This window comes from Candida orthopsilosis (genome assembly GCF_000315875.1).
Source record: "Candida orthopsilosis Co 90-125, chromosome 2 draft sequence".
Lineage (NCBI taxonomy): Eukaryota > Fungi > Ascomycota > Pichiomycetes > Serinales > Debaryomycetaceae > Lodderomyces > Lodderomyces orthopsilosis.
Genome location: NC_018295.1, coordinates 1,977,917 through 1,997,282, shown reverse-complemented (window position 1 = coordinate 1,997,282; position 19,366 = coordinate 1,977,917). Strand labels below are relative to the sequence as shown.

The 19,366-nt window shown below is 37.6% G+C and overlaps 5 protein-coding genes across 5 annotated transcripts; all 5 read left to right on the top strand. All coding sequences in view use genetic code 12, as the record gives it.

Moving 5' to 3' along the window:
* Positions 1-150: 150 nt before the first annotated feature.
* On the top strand, positions 151-1,203 carry CORT_0B09510 (Tif34 translation initiation factor eIF3, p39 subunit; the record flags this gene model as incomplete). Its single annotated transcript, XM_003868042.1, has 1 exon — positions 151-1,203. The coding sequence occupies one exon, from the start codon at positions 151-153 to the stop codon at positions 1,201-1,203; it is 1,053 nt and encodes a 350-aa protein (XP_003868090.1).
* Positions 1,204-1,535: 332 nt separating this feature from the next.
* CORT_0B09500 (Rad16 protein) lies at positions 1,536-4,088 on the top strand (the record flags this gene model as incomplete). The annotated part of the gene is made up of 1 exon (XM_003868041.1): positions 1,536-4,088. One exon carries the CDS (start codon positions 1,536-1,538, stop codon positions 4,086-4,088), a length of 2,553 nt encoding a protein of 850 aa, XP_003868089.1.
* A 257-nt stretch (positions 4,089-4,345) lies between these two features.
* CORT_0B09490 (Lys2 large subunit of heterodimeric alpha-aminoadipate reductase) lies at positions 4,346-8,548 on the top strand (the record flags this gene model as incomplete). The annotated part of the gene is made up of 1 exon (XM_003868040.1): positions 4,346-8,548. One exon carries the CDS (start codon positions 4,346-4,348, stop codon positions 8,546-8,548), a length of 4,203 nt encoding a protein of 1,400 aa, XP_003868088.1.
* A 334-nt stretch (positions 8,549-8,882) lies between these two features.
* CORT_0B09480 (hypothetical protein) lies at positions 8,883-10,895 on the top strand (the record flags this gene model as incomplete). Its single annotated transcript, XM_003868039.1, has 1 exon — positions 8,883-10,895. The coding sequence occupies one exon, from the start codon at positions 8,883-8,885 to the stop codon at positions 10,893-10,895; it is 2,013 nt and encodes a 670-aa protein (XP_003868087.1).
* A 1,048-nt stretch (positions 10,896-11,943) lies between these two features.
* CORT_0B09470 (Pde2 cyclic nucleotide phosphodiesterase) lies at positions 11,944-14,013 on the top strand (the record flags this gene model as incomplete). The annotated part of the gene is made up of 1 exon (XM_003868038.1): positions 11,944-14,013. The coding sequence occupies one exon, from the start codon at positions 11,944-11,946 to the stop codon at positions 14,011-14,013; it is 2,070 nt and encodes a 689-aa protein (XP_003868086.1).
* Between the last annotated feature and the right edge of the window lie 5,353 nt (positions 14,014-19,366).

Genomic DNA, 19,366 nt, shown 5'->3' with positions numbered 1-19,366 from the left:
CGTAGATCAAGGATCCTAGCTTGTTCATCTATTGATGGAATCTGGTAGTATCGCACGACCAAAATTGTTTATGGCGAAATTTTTTTTATTTTTTTTCACTTTGAAAAGATCTTAGACATCACGGAAACACCAACACATCTATAAACTACAATGAGACCAATCAAGTTAATGGGACATGAGCGTTCTTTAACGCAAGTGAAATACAATAGAGAGGGTGATTTACTTTTCTCTGTCGCAAAAGATAATGCAGCATCGATTTGGTATTCATCAAATGGAGAAAGATTAGGAACTTTAGAAGGACATAACGGTGTGATCTGGTCGATTGATGTTGATCCAGAAACCGAATTATGTGCAACTGGTGGTGGTGATTTGGCTATAAAATTGTGGAAGGTTGAAACGGGAGAATGCGTTTACACATGGAACAGCCCTTCACCTGTAAGAAGAGTTGCATTTTCACCAGATGGATCAAAGTTATTGGCAATTGCTGACCAAGTAATGGGTCATGTTGGTACGATAACTGTATATGACATAAACCGTGATCCAAGCACTTTAACGCAGCAGAGCGAAAATCCATCCTTGGTCATTGAAAGAGAGGAAGATGGCGCCAGGGCTACCGTTGCTGGGTGGTCAGGTGACGGCAAATACATAATAGCTGGACATAATGATGGCTTTGTATCCAAGTACGATGCTGAAACCGGTAAGTTGATTAAAAAGATCCAAGCACACGGTATACATAACGAGGAAAAGATAGTAAGTGTCACTGATATTCAATTTGCACCAGAAGATAAATCGTACTTTATAACTTCATCAAAGGACAAATGTGCTACTTTGATCGATGTTGACACTTTTGAAATATTAAAGGTTTACAAAGCTGATGCTCCTATGAACACGGCTGCCATCACGCCGTTAAAAGATTTCGTAATTTTAGGTGGTGGTCAAGAAGCAAGGAATGTCACCACTACAGCTGAGTCACAAGGTAAGTTTGAGGCCAGATTTTATCACAAAATATTTGAAGAAGAAATTGGACGTGTCAAGGGTCATTTCGGTCCATTAAACACTGTTGCCGTACACCCAGACGGTACTGGTTACAGTAGTGGAGGAGAAGATGGTTTCATTAGAGTTCACTCGTTTGACAAATCATATATTGATTTCCTCTTTGACGCAGAGAGAACTGAAAAAGCTGCAGCTGCAGGAAACATTTAGATAAGTGTGTACTATACATAGAACGGACACAACAAGGCATTAAGAAGCGAAGGGATACAGAATTGTAAGAAGAACGAGGGTATGCTATCCTGTAGATGCTTTCTTGTGTCTTTGATGAACCTCACTGTGACGACCGCTCCAATAAATGATATTAAATGAGATGCATAACTGAAAAATTTCAGCTGATTAGCTATATGCAGGTCTAGACCTTTTGTGCGATGTTCTACAAATCAATTTTGTAATTTTGCCATAATTTTCAGACATATTTCATTCCTCATTTATTTTCACGATATAGCAACCTTCGCCAAAGAACACAAGGCAGACAGATAAAGATGAATGGTTTGAACGATACTTACTATAAAAATGGTCACGTGGATTCAGGTTCCGACTTAAGTGATATAGGTGGTGGATTTGTGGTTGGTGACGCTGATACCAAGAGAAGAAGAGCAACGGGAAGAAGAACGCCAAAAAGACAGACCACCAGAAACACGAGATACACCGAGCCATCATCTGACGATGACAGCGATGAAGAGGTGGACTCTGACACATATGCTAACGTGGAAGTGCCTCAGGGACCACGTGTAACGCGTGCCACACCAACGCGTCGCAATGGCAACCAAAAGAAGAAGGTGGCGCTACAGGCCGACGGGTCTTCATCTGATGATGATGAGGAGTTCACTTTGAGCTTGGACGACGAAAGGGATACACCATCGTCAGATGATGATGATATTGTATTTTTGGGATCAAGGACCACAAATCCCAATGGAACTAGCGAGACAATTACCATAGACAGTTCCTCCGATGATGAACCATTGGCCAATATACCTGCCAGGGATCCGCCAACAGCTCCGCCAAAGCAAGTGAAGAGAAAAAGAGCCCCTGCAAGGACAAAAAAAGCTGCGAAACCCAAAATATCGCATTATGAACGTTCTACAAATAACCTCTACACAAATCATCCGGAGCTAAGAACTGTTTTCACAGACTTAGCTAGCTATGAGCCAATAAAGCCTGAGCGTGCTGAGCATCCTGCAGGCATGACTATCAAGTTACTTCCTTTCCAGTTGGAGGGGTTGAATTGGCTTTTGAAGCAAGAGGAAGGTAGATTCCAAGGGGGTATTTTGGCCGATGAAATGGGTATGGGTAAAACAATACAAACAATTGGGTTATTTATGCACGATACCACCAAAAAGCCGAACTTGGTTGTTGGTCCCACAGTTGCTTTAATGCAATGGAAAAATGAAATCGAGAGGCACACAGATGGCAAGTTGAAGGTATTGCTATTCCACGGTGGAAATCGTGTAAATAAGGTTAGTGAGTTGGAAGGTTATGATGTTATTTTGACATCCTACTCGGTCTTGGAGTCCTCGTTCAGGAAACAGCAGTATGGTTTCAGAAGGAAGGGGAATCTTGTGAAGGAGAAATCAGCATTGCATGAAACAGAATTCTATAGGGTTGTCTTGGATGAAGCTCATAACATCAAAGATAGGACTTCAAATACTTCCAGAGCTGCAAATTATCTCAAGACAAAGAAGAGATGGTGTTTAACGGGTACGCCATTGCAAAATAGAATCGGTGAAATCTACTCCTTAATTAGGTACATGAAACTAGAACCCTTCCACAAGTATTTTTGTACCAAGTGTGAATGTGCTAGTAACGATTGGAAATTCTCGAATGGAAGGACTTGTGACTTTTGCGGGCATCCAGGAATGATGCACACTAATTTTTTTAACCATTTTATGTTGAAGAATATTTTGAAATTTGGATTGGAAGGTGATGGTATGGACAGTTTCAAGAATTTGCGATTATTATTGGATAATATGATGTTGAGAAGAACCAAAATTGAAAGAGCTGACGATTTGGGTTTGCCTCCAAGAATTGTTGAGATCAGGCGTGATAGATTCAATGAAGAGGAAAGAGATCTTTACACGTCTCTTTACAGTGATTCCAAGAGAAAGTTCAATGACTATGTGGCCGAGGGTGTGGTGTTGAACAACTATGCCAACATTTTTACTTTGATTACTAGAATGAGGCAATTGGCTGATCACCCAGATTTAGTTTTGAAAAGATATGGGACTAACCAGGTTGCAGATCATATTGATGGTGTAATAATGTGTCAACTATGCGACGATGAAGCCGAAGAGCCAATTGAGTCGAAATGTCACCACAGATTTTGCCGCATGTGTATTCAGGAGTATATTGAATCATTTGATGGTGTTAATAGTAAACTTACATGTCCAGTTTGCCATATTGGATTGTCTATCGATTTGGAGCAACCAGCTCTTGAAGTGGACGAAGAGTTGTTTACAAAGGCTTCCATCGTTAACAGAATCAAACAGGGTTCACACGGAGGTGAATGGAGGTCTTCTACCAAAATTGAAGCTCTCGTTGAGGAGTTGTATAAGCTTAGGTCTGACAAACATACCATTAAATCCATTGTGTTTTCGCAATTCACCTCAATGTTGGATTTGATTGAGTGGAGGTTGAAAAGAGCTGGGTTTCAAACGGCAAAATTGTCTGGATCCATGTCACCACAACAGCGTGATAACACGATCAAATATTTCATGGACAACATTGAAGTTGAAGTGTTTTTAGTTTCATTAAAGGCAGGAGGTGTCGCTTTGAACTTGTGTGAAGCTTCACAAGTATTTTTGATGGATCCTTGGTGGAATCCTAGTGTTGAATGGCAGTCCATGGACCGTGTTCATAGAATAGGCCAAAAGAGGCCGATTAGGATCACAAGATTTTGTATTGAGGATAGTATTGAGCTGAAAATTATTGAGTTACAAGAAAAGAAGGCAAATATGATCAATGCAACAATCAACCATGATGAGGCTGCTGTTAGTAAATTAACTCCTGATGATCTACAGTTTTTGTTCATGAACTAAGGATAGTCTTCACATATAGCTTTTATTCATAGTTATTTAAGATTTTGCATCTATTGAGAACCTAGTATAGGTGAATCGCTACCTGAAAAATTGAGTCATATATTAAGGCATTTTATCGATCATTTTATATGCAGTACCTTTTTGCAATCTTTTTTCTATTTTTTCACTTTTCTGTAAGCGCCCAAAAGTGGTGATAGGAAAAAGTTGTAAACTATTCACTCGAATAAATTACAATCCATAGAGCAAGCCTATTAAACATGTCTGATTTCTGGGTTGAATACCTCGATAATCCAACATTACCAGTACTTCCACATGATTATTTAAAACCAGCAAATAACAAGTCAGTTGAAGGTAATTTAAGTTTCTCCATTGCTGATAAAGTATCTGATTTCACCACTGGATTAGCCGTATTTGCTGCATTGGTTTACAGATTGACTGGTGATGAAGATATTGTCATCTCAACTGATGAATCGCCTGGGTCTTGTGAGTTCATTATTAGATTGAACTTGACTCCAGAGTTGAAATTTAGTGAATTGGAAGACAAAGTACGAAATGAGTTTGAAAACAATGTTAAACAGATCAATTATCGAACATTGACTGAAATTTCGGAAAAGATTAAAATTACTAAAAAGTTGGAAGACAATCCTGGTCTTTTCAAAGTGTCGTATCAACATTCAAACCCTAATCAGCAATTGAACACCACTGTTCAGGGGTCGGTTAGAGACTTGGCTATTTACAGAGATGGGACAGAGTATACTATTTTTTACAATGCTTTATTGTATTCTCACGACAGGATCAAGATATTCAGCGAGCAATTCACTCATTTTGTTGCGGAGGTTTTGAAAGACCCAAGCGTTGTCATCACCAAAGTGAATTTGGTAACACCCACACAAAGAGCCAACTTACCTGACCCAACTATCGATTTAGACTGGTCAGGATATCGTGGTGCTATACAGGACATCTTTCAATCGAATGCTGAGAAACATCCAGAGAAAACCTGTGTTGTCGAAACTGCATCCTTCATGGATCCCAATTCGAAAACAAGACACTTTACCTACAAACAAATTAATCAAGCATCAAATATAGTGGGTAATTATTTAAAACATACCGGGATTAAAAAGGGAGATATTGTAATGATATATGCCTACCGTGGTGTCGACTTGATGGTTGCAGTAATGGGGGTTTTGAAAGCAGGAGCCACTTTTTCAGTCATTGATCCAGCTTATCCACCAGCGAGACAGAATGTTTACCTTTCTGTTGCTAAGCCAAGAGGATTGATAGGTTTGGAGAAGGCAGGAACTTTGGATAATTTAGTCACTGACTACATCAATAATGAGTTGGATGTTATTACCTCCATTCCTCAATTGAAAATCAATGATGATGGTTCCTTGGTGGGCGGTAAAGTCGATGGAAAGGATGTTCTTGAGGAGTATGCCAAATTCAAGGATCAACCAACTGGAGTTCTTGTTGGCCCCGACTCAAACCCAACATTGTCCTTCACTTCTGGCTCTGAAGGTATTCCAAAAGGTGTTCTTGGCCGTCATTACTCATTAGCATACTACTTCCCTTGGATGGCAAAGAGATTTGGGTTATCAGAAAATGATAAATTCACAATGTTATCAGGTATTGCTCACGATCCTATCCAAAGAGATATGTTTACTCCATTGTTTCTTGGTGCACAATTATTAGTTCCTACTGCTGATGATATTGGTACACCAGGAAAATTGGCTGAATGGATGGCAGAGTACGGAGCCACAGTGACACATTTGACCCCAGCTATGGGTCAATTATTGAGTGCTGAAGCAACTACCGCTATCCCATCATTACACCATGCGTTCTTTGTTGGTGATATCTTAACTAAAAGAGACTGTTTGAGGTTACAAACATTGGCCGAGAATGTTTACATTGTCAATATGTATGGTACTACTGAAACGCAAAGATCTGTGTCCTATTTTGAAATTGAAAGCAGAAAGACTAATCCTAATTACTTGAAGAATTTGAAAGATGTTATGCCTGCTGGAACTGGTATGCAAAAAGTACAGCTTTTAGTTGTGAATAGAAATGATAGATCACAAACATGTGGTGTGGGTGAAGTAGGGGAGATTTATGTTCGTGCGGCTGGTTTGGCTGAAGGTTACCGTGGATTGCCAGATTTAAATGCAGCGAAGTTTATCACCAACTGGTATGTTAATCCAAATAAATGGATTGAGGAAGATAAAGCAAAAAGTGCTGATGAACCCTGGAGAAGTGCTGGTTGGCTCGGTCCAAGAGATAGAATGTACAGATCTGGTGATTTGGGTAGATATTTACCAGATGGTAACGTTGAGTGTTGTGGTAGAGCTGATGATCAAGTTAAGATTAGAGGATTCAGAATCGAGTTGGGTGAAATTGATACTCATTTGTCGCAACACCCATTAGTGAGGGAAAATGTAACATTGGTGAGAAGAGATAAAAACGAAGAACCTACACTTATTTCCTACATTGTTCCTAAAGATTCACCAGAGTTGTCTAATTTCAAATCTGAGTTTGATGAAGATGCCGAAGAAGCACAAGATCCAATTGTTAAAGGATTGGTTGCTTATAGAGAGTTGATTAGGGATATCAAAGCATACTTGAAAAAGAAATTAGCATCATATGCAATTCCAACAATCATTGTCCCCCTTGTTAAACTCCCCTTGAACCCAAATGGTAAAGTTGATAAACCTAAATTGCCATTTCCAGACACCGCTCAGCTTGTTGCTGTTTCTAGATTGAGTCAATCTGCCAAGGACATTGAAGCTACCGAAAAGGAGGAATTGTCCGATTTGGAGCAACAAATTAAAGATCTTTGGTTTGAAGTTTTGCCCAACCGACCTTCAAGTATTAGCAAATCAGATTCATTCTTTGATTTAGGTGGTCATTCAATCTTAGGAACAAGAATGATTTTCGAATTGAGAAAAAAATTGAATGTTGAAATTCCACTTGGTGTAATTTTCAAGAACCCAACAGTTGAACAATTTGCTAAAGAAGTTGAAAAAGTGCTCAAGGGAGATAAGGATTTTGAGTTTGCCGGGTCAAATAAAGACAATGGGGATGCTGAGAAAGATGACAGTGAGAAAGAAGTTGCCATCGATTACGCTCAAGATGCAAAGAACTTGTCGTCTGTGGCTTTACACGCAAACTACGACTCGTTGGAAGCTTTTCCAGGGGAATTGGTCAATGTTTTTCTAACCGGTGCCACTGGGTTTTTAGGTTCATTCATCATTCGTGATTTATTAGAGGCAAGAAAAGGTAAACTTGATATCAAGGTTTATGCCCATGTCAGGGCTTCTACCAAAGAAGCTGGATTAGAAAGAATTCGTCAAACTGGTGTCACGTATGGTATCTGGCAAGATTCATGGAAAGATCATATTGAAGTTGTTCTTGGGGATCTCTCTAAGGAACACTTCGGCTTGCCAGAAGCAGAATGGAAACAATTGACAAACACCATCGATGTGATCATCCATAATGGTGCATTTGTTCACTGGGTCTACCCATATTCTCAATTACGCGATGCAAACGTGATTGGTACCATCAATGTCCTCAACATGGCAGGTGAAGGTAGGCCAAAGAATTTTGCCTTTGTCTCATCCACATCAACTCTTGATACTGATTATTTCGTCAACTTGTCGGATGAGTTATTGAAACAAGGTAAAGATGGTATTTCGGAATCTGATGACTTGGAAGGTTCAGCTAAAGGATTAGGCAATGGATACGGTCAATCCAAATGGGCTGCTGAGTACATTGTTCGTCGTGCTGGAGAACGTGGGTTACGTGGTTGTATCATACGTCCAGGGTATGTCACTGGGTTCTCTCAAACTGGTGCTTCTAATACTGATGACTTTTTATTGAGAATGTTGAAAGGAGCTACTGAGTTGGGTTATTATCCTGATATCACAAACAATGTGAATATGGTTCCCGTAGATCATGTTGCTAGGGTAGTTACATCTACTGCATTGAGTCCACCTAGTGATATTGCATTGACGGTTGCACAAGTGACTGGTCATCCTAGAATCCAATTTAACGAATTCTTGGGATGTTTGAAATCTTATGGATATGACATCAATCCATTGGATTACCCTGTATGGACTAGTAAATTGGAGACATTTGTAGTTGATGAACTGAAGGAGAGTGCATTGTTCCCATTGTTGCATTTTGTTTTAGATAATTTGCCACAAGATACTAAGGCACCAGAATTGGATGACACTAATGCTAGAACGTCGTTGAAGAAGGATGCAGCTTACACTGGTGTTGATTTGAGTGCTGGAAAGGGTGTCACTTTAGACCAAATGGGTGTTTATATCAGTTATTTGATCAAGATCGGATTTTTGCCTAAACCTCAAGGAAAAGGTGAAAAGGAGTTGATTCAAGTTGAGCTTAGTGATGAGACTTTGACATTGATTGAACAGGGTGCAGGTGGAAGAGGATCAGCCGCAAAGTAGAGAGAGATGGGCAAGTACATAGAAATTAGTCGGAACTGTATATTAGTATAAGGCGTTTGTTATTTCCGTGTTTCGATATATTTATTTTGTAGTACAAAATACAAAAACGGGAAATTGAAATATTTGAAGTACGAAAGGGAAAGAGATTGACAGCTGTATTACTAAGAATCAATTTAGATCCTCAATACAAAGTACAGTATTTCGAGAGTTTATATCAGTGGCTGCAGTGGAAAAAATAGATCCAGCCACTAATTGTGTCATAGATTACCAACAGCAAATGTGTCAAAGTACCAAGTTGAAAGCACATTAAATAATCGATCAACGTGGGCACACAATGTCTATTGATATACAAGACGGCGCCACATCAACACCCCTAAAATTAGCATCAAATCTACGACTGCAGCACTCAGATGGAAATGAATCGCATAAACCGCAAAACAACACTAATAATGAGCCACACAAGGACGACGAAGTAGTCAAAACTAGTGGTTCAACAAATGGAAGTCAGAAAGAATCAGGACAAAGCAATGACCGACGCATATCGATAAAGTTTAAAGATATGAACTCTACTAATGGGACCGCTCCGCTTATTGATACTAGTAGCATCAAGTCCTACTACCCTATTGACAATTCTTGGCAACAAACTCAATCACCTCTGCAAAAGTATTCAACACAACGACTAACTTCAGAACTGGAGAAATCACCCACAGTATTCCCCATGAGTAATAAAAATCGATCAGATAGCAGCATAAAAACACCAAGATATAATCAACATAAGCGCAGATCAACTTCCTCGTCAACTTCCTCAATAACGACTCCACCAGCAGTATCCAAATCGAGTGACAACTTACGTATTTTGCTAGATAGAGAACGAATTACCCCACCAGTACTTTCTCGAGATGATGGTGGCTCAGGATACTTCAACTTGGACAGAACTAAATGGAAAGGCGGTGCCGCACAATCTATTATAAATGGAATAGGTGGGAAATCTGATCGCTTAAAGCTGTCGGTTGTGGGTGATAGTCCTGGTTTACTAAGCAGTCCTTGGTTCAGAGATTTGAAAGGTGGTAATGTCAATGCTAATTCTGGTGGCTCTAGTGCCAATGCCAGTACCCAGAGTTTACATACGCATAAGATGGAGCATTTAAGAAAAGAGCAAAAGAATCGATTAGTTGATCAGTTTTTAAATTCATCTAAAAAGATTCCTCCTTCACCCGGAAGTGAAATGAATGGTAGTAGGTATTTCAATGAGGACTTATTACCTTCATCTTTGCTGAATAGTCATGTCAACTTGAGTGCATTGACGCCATTGAAACCTAGTAAAGGAGGTACACGAGGAGGCGCTAGTGAATGGAAGAAACCACCTGATGATTTGGGTCAAGATAAAGAAGCGGTAGAGCAAGTTAGTAAGGAAGCGCATTTGCAACGAACACTTGATCGTGAAGTAAATTTGGATGAAAAACTGGCAAGGTTAGAGAAACAAGAGGAGAAATTGGAAGATGAGGAGAAGAGAGTTGAGGCGGAAACACCGCAAATGAAACCACATTCGATGCAACCACTACCACCACAACAACTAGAGCAACAGCCACAGCTGCAAAAGCAAATTGAATCGGTGTTGAGTAATGTTAGTAACATGAGTGGTGGTCTCGGTAATAACTTACCTGCATATGCGAGTGAGGATTTAGTTAATAACGTATTAAGCAATGGCGGGTTTCGATTTGAATATGACACAAAGCATGTAATCGAAGATGATAAACTTGTCAATTACTTGATTAATATTGACAATGTTTTGGAAGAGTTGGAGAAACGCAAACACCACCATAGCAGCTATAGAAGGAAGCATGTTAGTACCACGGATGAACAATACGGTGACTTAATCAAAATATTAACCACCATTTCCGAAAAAGTGTTGATCAAAACAAGGGCCCTAATATATGCTAAAACAAATCCAGCTAAAGCAACAATTTTACAACTTGATCTTGTATCACAATATTTAAGAACGCTTCATGACCTGATGCATCAATTACGACAAGACTTGGTGGCCAAATTATCCCAAACTCGTGATAACAATAAATCAGTAATTAGTGATAATTTATCCAAATTGAATGAAATTGATTCAAATTTGAATAATCTTGAGGCAACAACTAATCGATACAAGGATAAGATTATGCAACAAAAGCAATTGATGAAGAATGAGGTCAACGATAAATTGAATTTGTTGGAGGAGATTAATAAACTGATACATATGCATAACCAGAATAAACGGAACAAACGTATTATTCGGCTTAATGTGGTATTTGCAGGGTTGGTTGTGTTGGTGGGAATATATTTGGGGGTAATGAGATGATGGGAAATGGAGAATTTTGGGGTTAATATGTATATGCATGATATATTTAAGATTATAGATATGACTAATTAATATTAAATGAGAGGAATTGTAGCACAGGTCATTAAATTGGCGGAATTGTTGCGATTCTATGGAGTTTGGTTTCCTTTTGGGGTGGCTTATTGGGAAAATAAAATCATATGATGATAATTTCCTCCACACGACATTTTCCATCACAACGGTGTTTGCTCTATTTGTGTTAGTTAGGCTTTAAATAGAAGATCTTCTTGGAAATATTTGACTAAATTGAAGTAAAAGGATGCCTTCAGAATCGTAGTGTGAGAAAGATATTGGGTTGGTCAAAGTGAAGCAATTAAATTAGAGAGAAACAAGCTTTCGTCTAAGTTCGTCTTGAAACACCATGGGCAGTTAATCATTGAAGTTTAGTTCATATACAGCACTGCTATTATAGACATTCAGCCTTTCGTTTCTATGAAATTATATATATATACGTATATGTATAGAATTTTGCAATTGGTTTGGTTAGGGGGATGGTTGAAAATTTTTCGGTAGCGCAAATCTCAAAAAAGGGGAAAGCTGAAAATTAAAAAGAAATTTAAAAAACTAAAAAATTTCTTTTTTTTACAACTTGTAATATGGCTTGTTAATCATCATCATCTTATTAAAAGGATCATAACCAATAAAACTAGATTTACAGAACATAGGATTGAGCCCCGTGATTTATTGATAAGATTACTCGAAATATTGTTTCTCACCAAACATACAACCCCAAGATATAATAGCTCAGGACTATTTCCAACGAATTCAGTAACATCTTTTTTCTGTTTCCGAAGAAGAACATTCATAGCATACAACAACAAACTTTCTACTTCGAGGTCCCATTTCCACGCACCAAACAACATTACAAATTGTCGTTAGACGTATCAAAACCCCAAGTTATCACTGTTGTTTGATTTTCCTCGGAATTGAAGGTCAGTATTTGAAAACAGTATTTGGAAAGCTATCTCGACAAGACAGAGTTTCACTAGTTCCTCCAATAAAAGAAACCATGCTTGAAATACTATCGTTATACAAGGATATCCCTACATTTAAAGTGAAATCAAAACATAGGACTTATGAACAGCAGCATAATAAGCATTTTGCGACGTTTAAGTTGTTGATAGAGTATTTGTTTAAGAAAGGTAGTCAAGAAGCAGATATAAACCACCCTATTCTTGTTATACTTCCTTCTCCAAAAGAAGATAAACATCAACATCGTCATCATCATCATCATCACCATCACAAAGATCGCCAACACCACCATAGCCGCCAACAGACCTCTCATACACTGTTGGAGCTGCTTCTGTTTAAAGACAAGGTCATTTTACTAGATTACTTCTTTGGCCATTTGAACATTGTCATTATACCGCATGATCATGATGATTATCCTTCATTACAACATCAACTCAACTCCATTATCGATAAACTATATCATAGAATATCTCGCATTGGTATTTGGTCAGGCACAACTATGGTCCAAAATGCATTTGATACTAAACACAGAATACCGACAATGGCAGAACTATTGTATAAAAACATTACTCGATCACAACATGCTACTCAACATTTATTCAAATTAAAGCAATTGTTGTTGTCAGAAATTGACTTTTTCAGTTTGTTATCGAATACTTCGGATGAACATTTATCTTACCTTTGTTCAACTGTGGGCAACTGGGCATTTCCAGCTCATGAATTATCCAATGATGATTTAGTTTACTGTGTTTATTTAATGATTAATTATGCATTACAACAGGTGTTAAGACAACAAGAAAAAGACGCAAACTTTGTCGAGGGTTTACATTTCCCCAATAGGAACGAGTTGTTAGCTATTATTTTCATTGTTAGGGATACTTATAGGTCGGGAAATCCATTTCATAATTTCCGTCATGCTGTTGATGTCTTGCAAGCTTGTTTTCATTTTTTAATCAGATTAGGATGTTTACCTCAGTTTAAACAATTTATTATTGATCCTTATCAAGTGGTTAATTTTGCATTGAGTAAAAATGAGGGTTATGTGGAGTTGATTGCTACTGATCGAGTATTCAGTCTGGTTGATTTGACTCTGATTTTATCTGAAGCGATGGGTAGCAACAAGAGCTCCACTTCATCATTGAGTAGACCGGACTCGCCTACAAATTCAGAGGTTTCGGCTGCATCGGTCGTGAAACAACCTTCGACGCCAAGCTTGAATTTAATACAAACTTTGGGTTTATTAGTTGCTGCGTTGGGTCACGATGTGGGCCATCCAGGAACAACAAACGCATTTATGATCAAGAATAGGACTCCTACATCACTAGTTTACAATGATCGTTCAGTTTTGGAATCATATCATGCATCAATATTTATCAACAAAGTACTTAACGTATGTTGGCCTAGTTTGCTACAAACAAAAATTGACAAAGATTCACTATTGAATTTACATGATTTGATTGTGTCATCGATTTTGGCTACTGATATGGGAGAGCACTTTGAATACATGTCTAAATTGAAGAACTTTAGTGCTAGTACTAAGGCAACTACTACTCATGATGGTGATAGAGATGCAGAAGCTGGAACTCATGAGCCTATGAGCAATGACAACAGAACCAAGTTAATTTCTGCTTTGCTTATCAAATGTGCTGATATATCAAATGTCACTAGACCATTACGCGTTTCATCACAATGGGCAGTCGTCTTGCAACGTGAATTTGACGAAGTCAACCAACTCGATCAATTGTTGAACAAACAACAACAGCAACAACAATCTACTAACGATGACGATGAAGCCGATATTGACACAGATACAACCACCAGATCCTCAATCTCATCCTCTATAGCATCATTCACCGATGATGCACAAGGAGCAGAATGGGTTCTTGAACTAGAAGATGAAATCGAATATGAAAATTTACCATTTGAATTGAATGAAATACTACATAATAAGCCAAATATCCCTCTGGGACAATTATTTTTCATAGGTACATTCGCTGAAAATTTGTTTAATAATATCAGTCAAGTGTATCCTAATTTGAGTTATACTTGTCAAATCATTAATGATAATAAACAGTATTGGTTGAAGAGGAAAAGTGAACTGAAGTGAAAAAGAAGAGATGGATAGATGGAGAGATGGAGGATGCGTTTGTTAGAGATTTTCGTTGATTGTATTTTATTTGTATGAATAAGTGGAAAGAGGAGAGTTTGGAGTTTTGGGAGTAATTTTATGTTTATGTGTTTTCTGGTGATGATGGAGATTTTATAGAGATCAGTTGTGATGTAGAGAGATTGTATAATTTTAGAGATTTAGCTACGTCAGGGACACTAACTACTTTGCAACTCTTTTGAGATATCTCTAGTTGATACATATGTTCAGAGTATAACTCGAAATGGCCATAGTCAGAGTTTGTTGGGCATGCTTTTTGCATTATTATTTTGCATAGAGTTAGCGATACCTAACAGAGTAGTTAGAGAGCTCTATATTCCGTGTTCATTTTAAAGTATACAAAACTTTACAAAACATATTTTAAATGTGTGGTACATCACTGTAACCAACTCATTCAGGTTCAACGAATTTGCACCAAAAATGTCATGCTGGGTTTAGTTCCTGAACACCTGGTCGGCTAGGCCTAACAATGAACAAGCAGCTTTATAAAGAATTCACTGAGTGATGCAAAAACACCCCATTATTTTATTTCTCTCACAAACAAGGTAATCTGTGGAGAAATCTGTGACGGAAACACCAGAGTACAATGTTGAAAAGTGTTGCAGTTTTGCATTCTATTCAACATATGTACAAGATATTCTCCTATGGGTTTGCATTGCAAAAGGGTATCCCTGTGGATTCATGCTTCATAACAAAGTTGTCACTTCAGCTTGGCAAAAGGTTTTTTATAGATCCATAGTCTTTATGGACACAACCCAAAAGGCCAGTAAAGACTGCATATACATAAGACGTTAAACCATAAACCATATTTCTTTTGAAATGTAGAAGAGCTGAAAGCGGGAGCCCTTCAAAAAAACATGAAAGTTAGTTTGAAGCCTGCGATAATTACAAAGAAAAAACACATCTTTCAAACAGTGTAGTTGAGTAGTCACTGGAAACCTGCCACGAGATGTAAACTTCGATCAAGTTGACGGAATCCAAATCATATAGCTTAGTAGTATCACTAATGTTGACACTGGGCTCACATCTATCGACTTGACATCCATAAGGAACCCCTTGTCGTTGTAGAGAATAACACAAAAAACAGGCTCTTCCCCCGCTCACAACTACAGTAATAGTGCACGCAGCATTACGACAAAGGGTAAACATCAGAAAGTTCTTCATGTATCACGAATGGCAAGCGTGTGTTTCTGTCTTCCAATTCGGTTTCCCAAACATAGAAGACAATTGGGACCTTAAAGATCCATGCAAAAAAAATAATTCTAACCAGAACTTAGATTGCTAGTTTAATAACGTAATCTTGGGGTTAATATATTAAGTAATCAAATTGTTTTAAATTTGAATTTGGATTTGATAAAGTAACACCTGATCTCAGTAGTTTTGATCAAGCATATTTTTTTGTTTTCAATTTTCTTTCAGCAAAAAACAGCTCAATGTTTTTGACCAGTAAATACAACTTCACGGAGTGTACTACAGTTCATTGGTTTGATTCAACATACATTTTGTAGTAAGAAATACCATTAAACTCCTTGATTTCTGTATATTTTGTGCTAGTAAATACCCAGTGGAGTAATTGTATTTTCTCAATATGCAACTCTACAACATGTTGTACGAATGTATGAACAGGAGTGTACTCAAAGTTTGCATTTCATGTATACCTTTACTTTAAAAGGATAATATTGAGAAGTACATTCAAATAAGAAGAAACACCCAGATATGTCTCAGAGATCTCAAAGCATGCATACCATTGGTGTAGTTCATTTCAGGTGTACGCAAAACTATGAATCATTGCCCAAATAGAGTTGGTATCTTAAAGTGTTAAGGTGGGGAACGATAAGGGGTGAAGAAATTACATTTTCAACAATTCCATTGGATAATAGTTGGAACGTATTACAGCAAGTAATGAACCAAACGTACAACTTACATCCCTTAAAGTAGTAATTTAATACAACATTTTATCATAATAGGGAGATTGCTACTAAATTTAACTCTAACTGCATATACTACATAAAGCTAACTCAATCATGTGTGTGTGTGTGGGGAAACATGACACTTCTCCCAATAATCATTGTAACCATTACATTATTGCCTTCTTCATAAGTAATGAATTAGTAAGAAATAACCTGATATTAGACAAATGGAATCACTCCCCAGTTAAACTAAGCTTTTTGTGATCTAAAATGTTGAGGATCATTCCGATGCCAAGTTAAAAATAATTTCTTCGAGTCCGTCACGTTGTGATACGATTCCTTACGTCAGCAAAAAACTTTAGTTCAATTGCAAACGACATCACCTCTCATTTGAGTTAAACGTATGTGATCCCTTCTTCGGAAATGTAAGGAGTCGTAATTACTTTCTGTTTTTTTGATCACTCAATGTTTCACCCAATTTCTTTTAAGGCGTGTGTATATGTAGTGTATTGTAAAATGAGCCTCTTCCCCACCAAATGTTTCAGCTAAACCTACACAATACCTCCGAAAGACAAAGAGTGCCGTACGGAAAAATTATGCAGACACTATTTCTTTTCTCTATTATAGAGTTCACAAAATTGTTCCGAAAAAAACAATAACAATAGAGACAATAAAAACATTGTGGGGACAAGATTCGATTTTCAAAGCTAATTACAGACAAACAATATAATGTGAGATCTTTCGGCTAGGGCCATATACAATGGGTCTACTTGTGCTTTATGAAGTCAATGGAGACCTTACACACTACATTTCTTGCTCCACAATGGAACGATCAAACTCTTTAGAAAAAGAAAATAAAAACTTACAATTGAATCTTATACGGATTAACTTACTATTGTGTTAATGAAGCTTTTCTTGGGAGATCCCTTCACAGCAACTCCGGATCAACTGAAAAACAAGGCCCGAACAGAACTTTACTACTCTATGTATATGTCGCCTCCGTTCGGCTTTCACTGCCTCGAATGGCTAGACTTCGTCTATTTTCGCCTTTGTTACCTTTGTATTACTTTCCCCCAGAGTCAAAGCCCCAAGCCAAAGGGGGGATCGTTCCGTAAATGAAAAATTTTCTTTTTCTCCTTGTTTGTTTCACGATTGTGTTGCAATTAATTGACGATTGTTATTAGAAAACTTCACAAACTTAAATGTGCGTATGGAGAAAATCACGATTATCCCATGGGGTAGGCCGAGTTTTATCATGGAAGAAATGTAGCCGACAGTAAAGAAGAACAGAGTCATTAAGAGTTCATAACCGGAATGCTCTTCTTTGTTCGACACATATCAAAGACCAAACGGGGGAAAAGACTTGAGAAGATTTACACAAGCGTAAAAAAATCCATTATTGATATTCATTCGATGAATTGCATTGGGGAGTTTGTTAACATTTAATCCGAAATTTCAATAAATGGGGAAATTCACTCGCAAGATACAAAAAGAGACTGATATCTCATGAGCAATACGCATATACGTAAATGGCATTCTCTTTGCACCATTTTCAAACTTTAAAAAAAGTTTTTTTCGTGTCTGAATTTGGGGTAAAACTAAAGAAAAGCTAAAAACGAATTTCTCTTTTTACGGTTAAGAAAACACGAAAAAGAAAAGTAGTGACGTGAATTGTTTGTAAAAATAGAGGAAACGTAAAACAAAGTGAATGGATAATATGCAGAGGGAGTAAATGTCATTTGGCAAATTCGCCACTGAGAGATGTTGCCAAGTAATTAAATTGGGAGTCATCAGATCTGGCCTTGAAGTGGGGGTGGTTTATGTTTGGGATGTATTGAGTGGTAAATTTCGCCCCAAGCCTTTCTTTTTTTTGGTTGCTAAAAATTCTTTAGTAGTATGAAATCTATTTTCCGACACAAACGTTTGTTTTTAGCTTTTAGTTTTTTCGTGTCTGTTTACACAAATGAGGGATTTTTTTGTTTTCATTCCTGTTTCAGTAAGTTATTGATCGTACACGTACATCAGTATTTTTACAGCCGTAACTTGAATAACCAGGTGACAGGATTACAGTCTAGCGCAATCAATTACAAAATGTGTTGTATGTGCTTACAGAGGGTTGTCTTTTCGAGGAGACAAAAATACTGCGGTTAGCCCATATAGTTTATATACTATTGTCATTCCCGTGCTTTTTGTGATCCTCAAGGATAATTATAGAACTACTTATACTATGTGAAGGTAAAGTTTAGACGACAATATCGGAATCAAATGGATTTTTGTTGGGCTTTGTAAAACATGGAGTTACCGGCCGCTACGCCCGGAGAATTTAATAAGGTTAATGCGGTAGTAACAAGACGGTTACAAAATACATTTGCACATTAATTTTTTGAAACAATCTGCAATTTTCCCTCTTGCAATTTCACTTCGAGAGCTATTACACAGACCTTTTTCAGCTTAGACCAACCTGCAAAACGAAGCAAAACACTGTGAAGCCATGCCAATGCCCTCTATTATCGTCGGCAAGGGTCTCGGTGTTTTTTTTTTGAATAATCACCTGTTTCCTGCCATAGGAAAAACTAATTTTTCTTAATTTCTTGGCTCTGGACTCGGGAAGATTATACGGAAAAATTTTTTTAAAAAAGGACCAGCAACGAATGTGTACGGCGAGTCAAAATTTTTAACCCCACCAATTGTGAAAACAACATAGATGAAAAATCAGTGTCTGCATGATGAATATTTTTTTCCGTGACGACAATCCCACTAAATGTATGTGCTCACCTCGTACATTGTAAAAATTTTTAGTGTCTGAGTGCTTAATGGAACTTTTTTGTGCATGATGCTGGACACCGTGGAGATTTGTGTCATTTATCCGTCCCAAAATTTTATTGTCTGATTATTTTCTATTGTTTTCACACATTTAATCCGGTGGGGATAATTTGCATATACACAAAACACAAGAATAAACTTTTCCTCACCAGATGCAGTTGTTGTTGTTGTTACAGTTAATGTTGATGATGCTAAACTATGACATTCAACTAATTAAATCACCTTAAACACACGGAAACAAAAGTTTATAAATACGTGGGTACTTCCTTCGAGTTAAGTTTCAATTTTGCTATTTCTCGTTTCATCAACATTTACTCACACAACATTTATTACTATGTCTGCTAGAATAGAAAGGATATTCTCAGGTCCTGCTTTGAGAATCAACGAAGCTTTAGATCATTTGCCAAAGATCTACAATGTTTACTTCATTGCCAGTATTTCCACTATTGCTGGTATGATGTTTGGTTTTGATATTTCATCAATGTCTGCCTTTATTGGAACTCCATCTTATATGAACTTCTTTAACTCACCAAGTTCCACCATTCAAGGTTTCATCACTG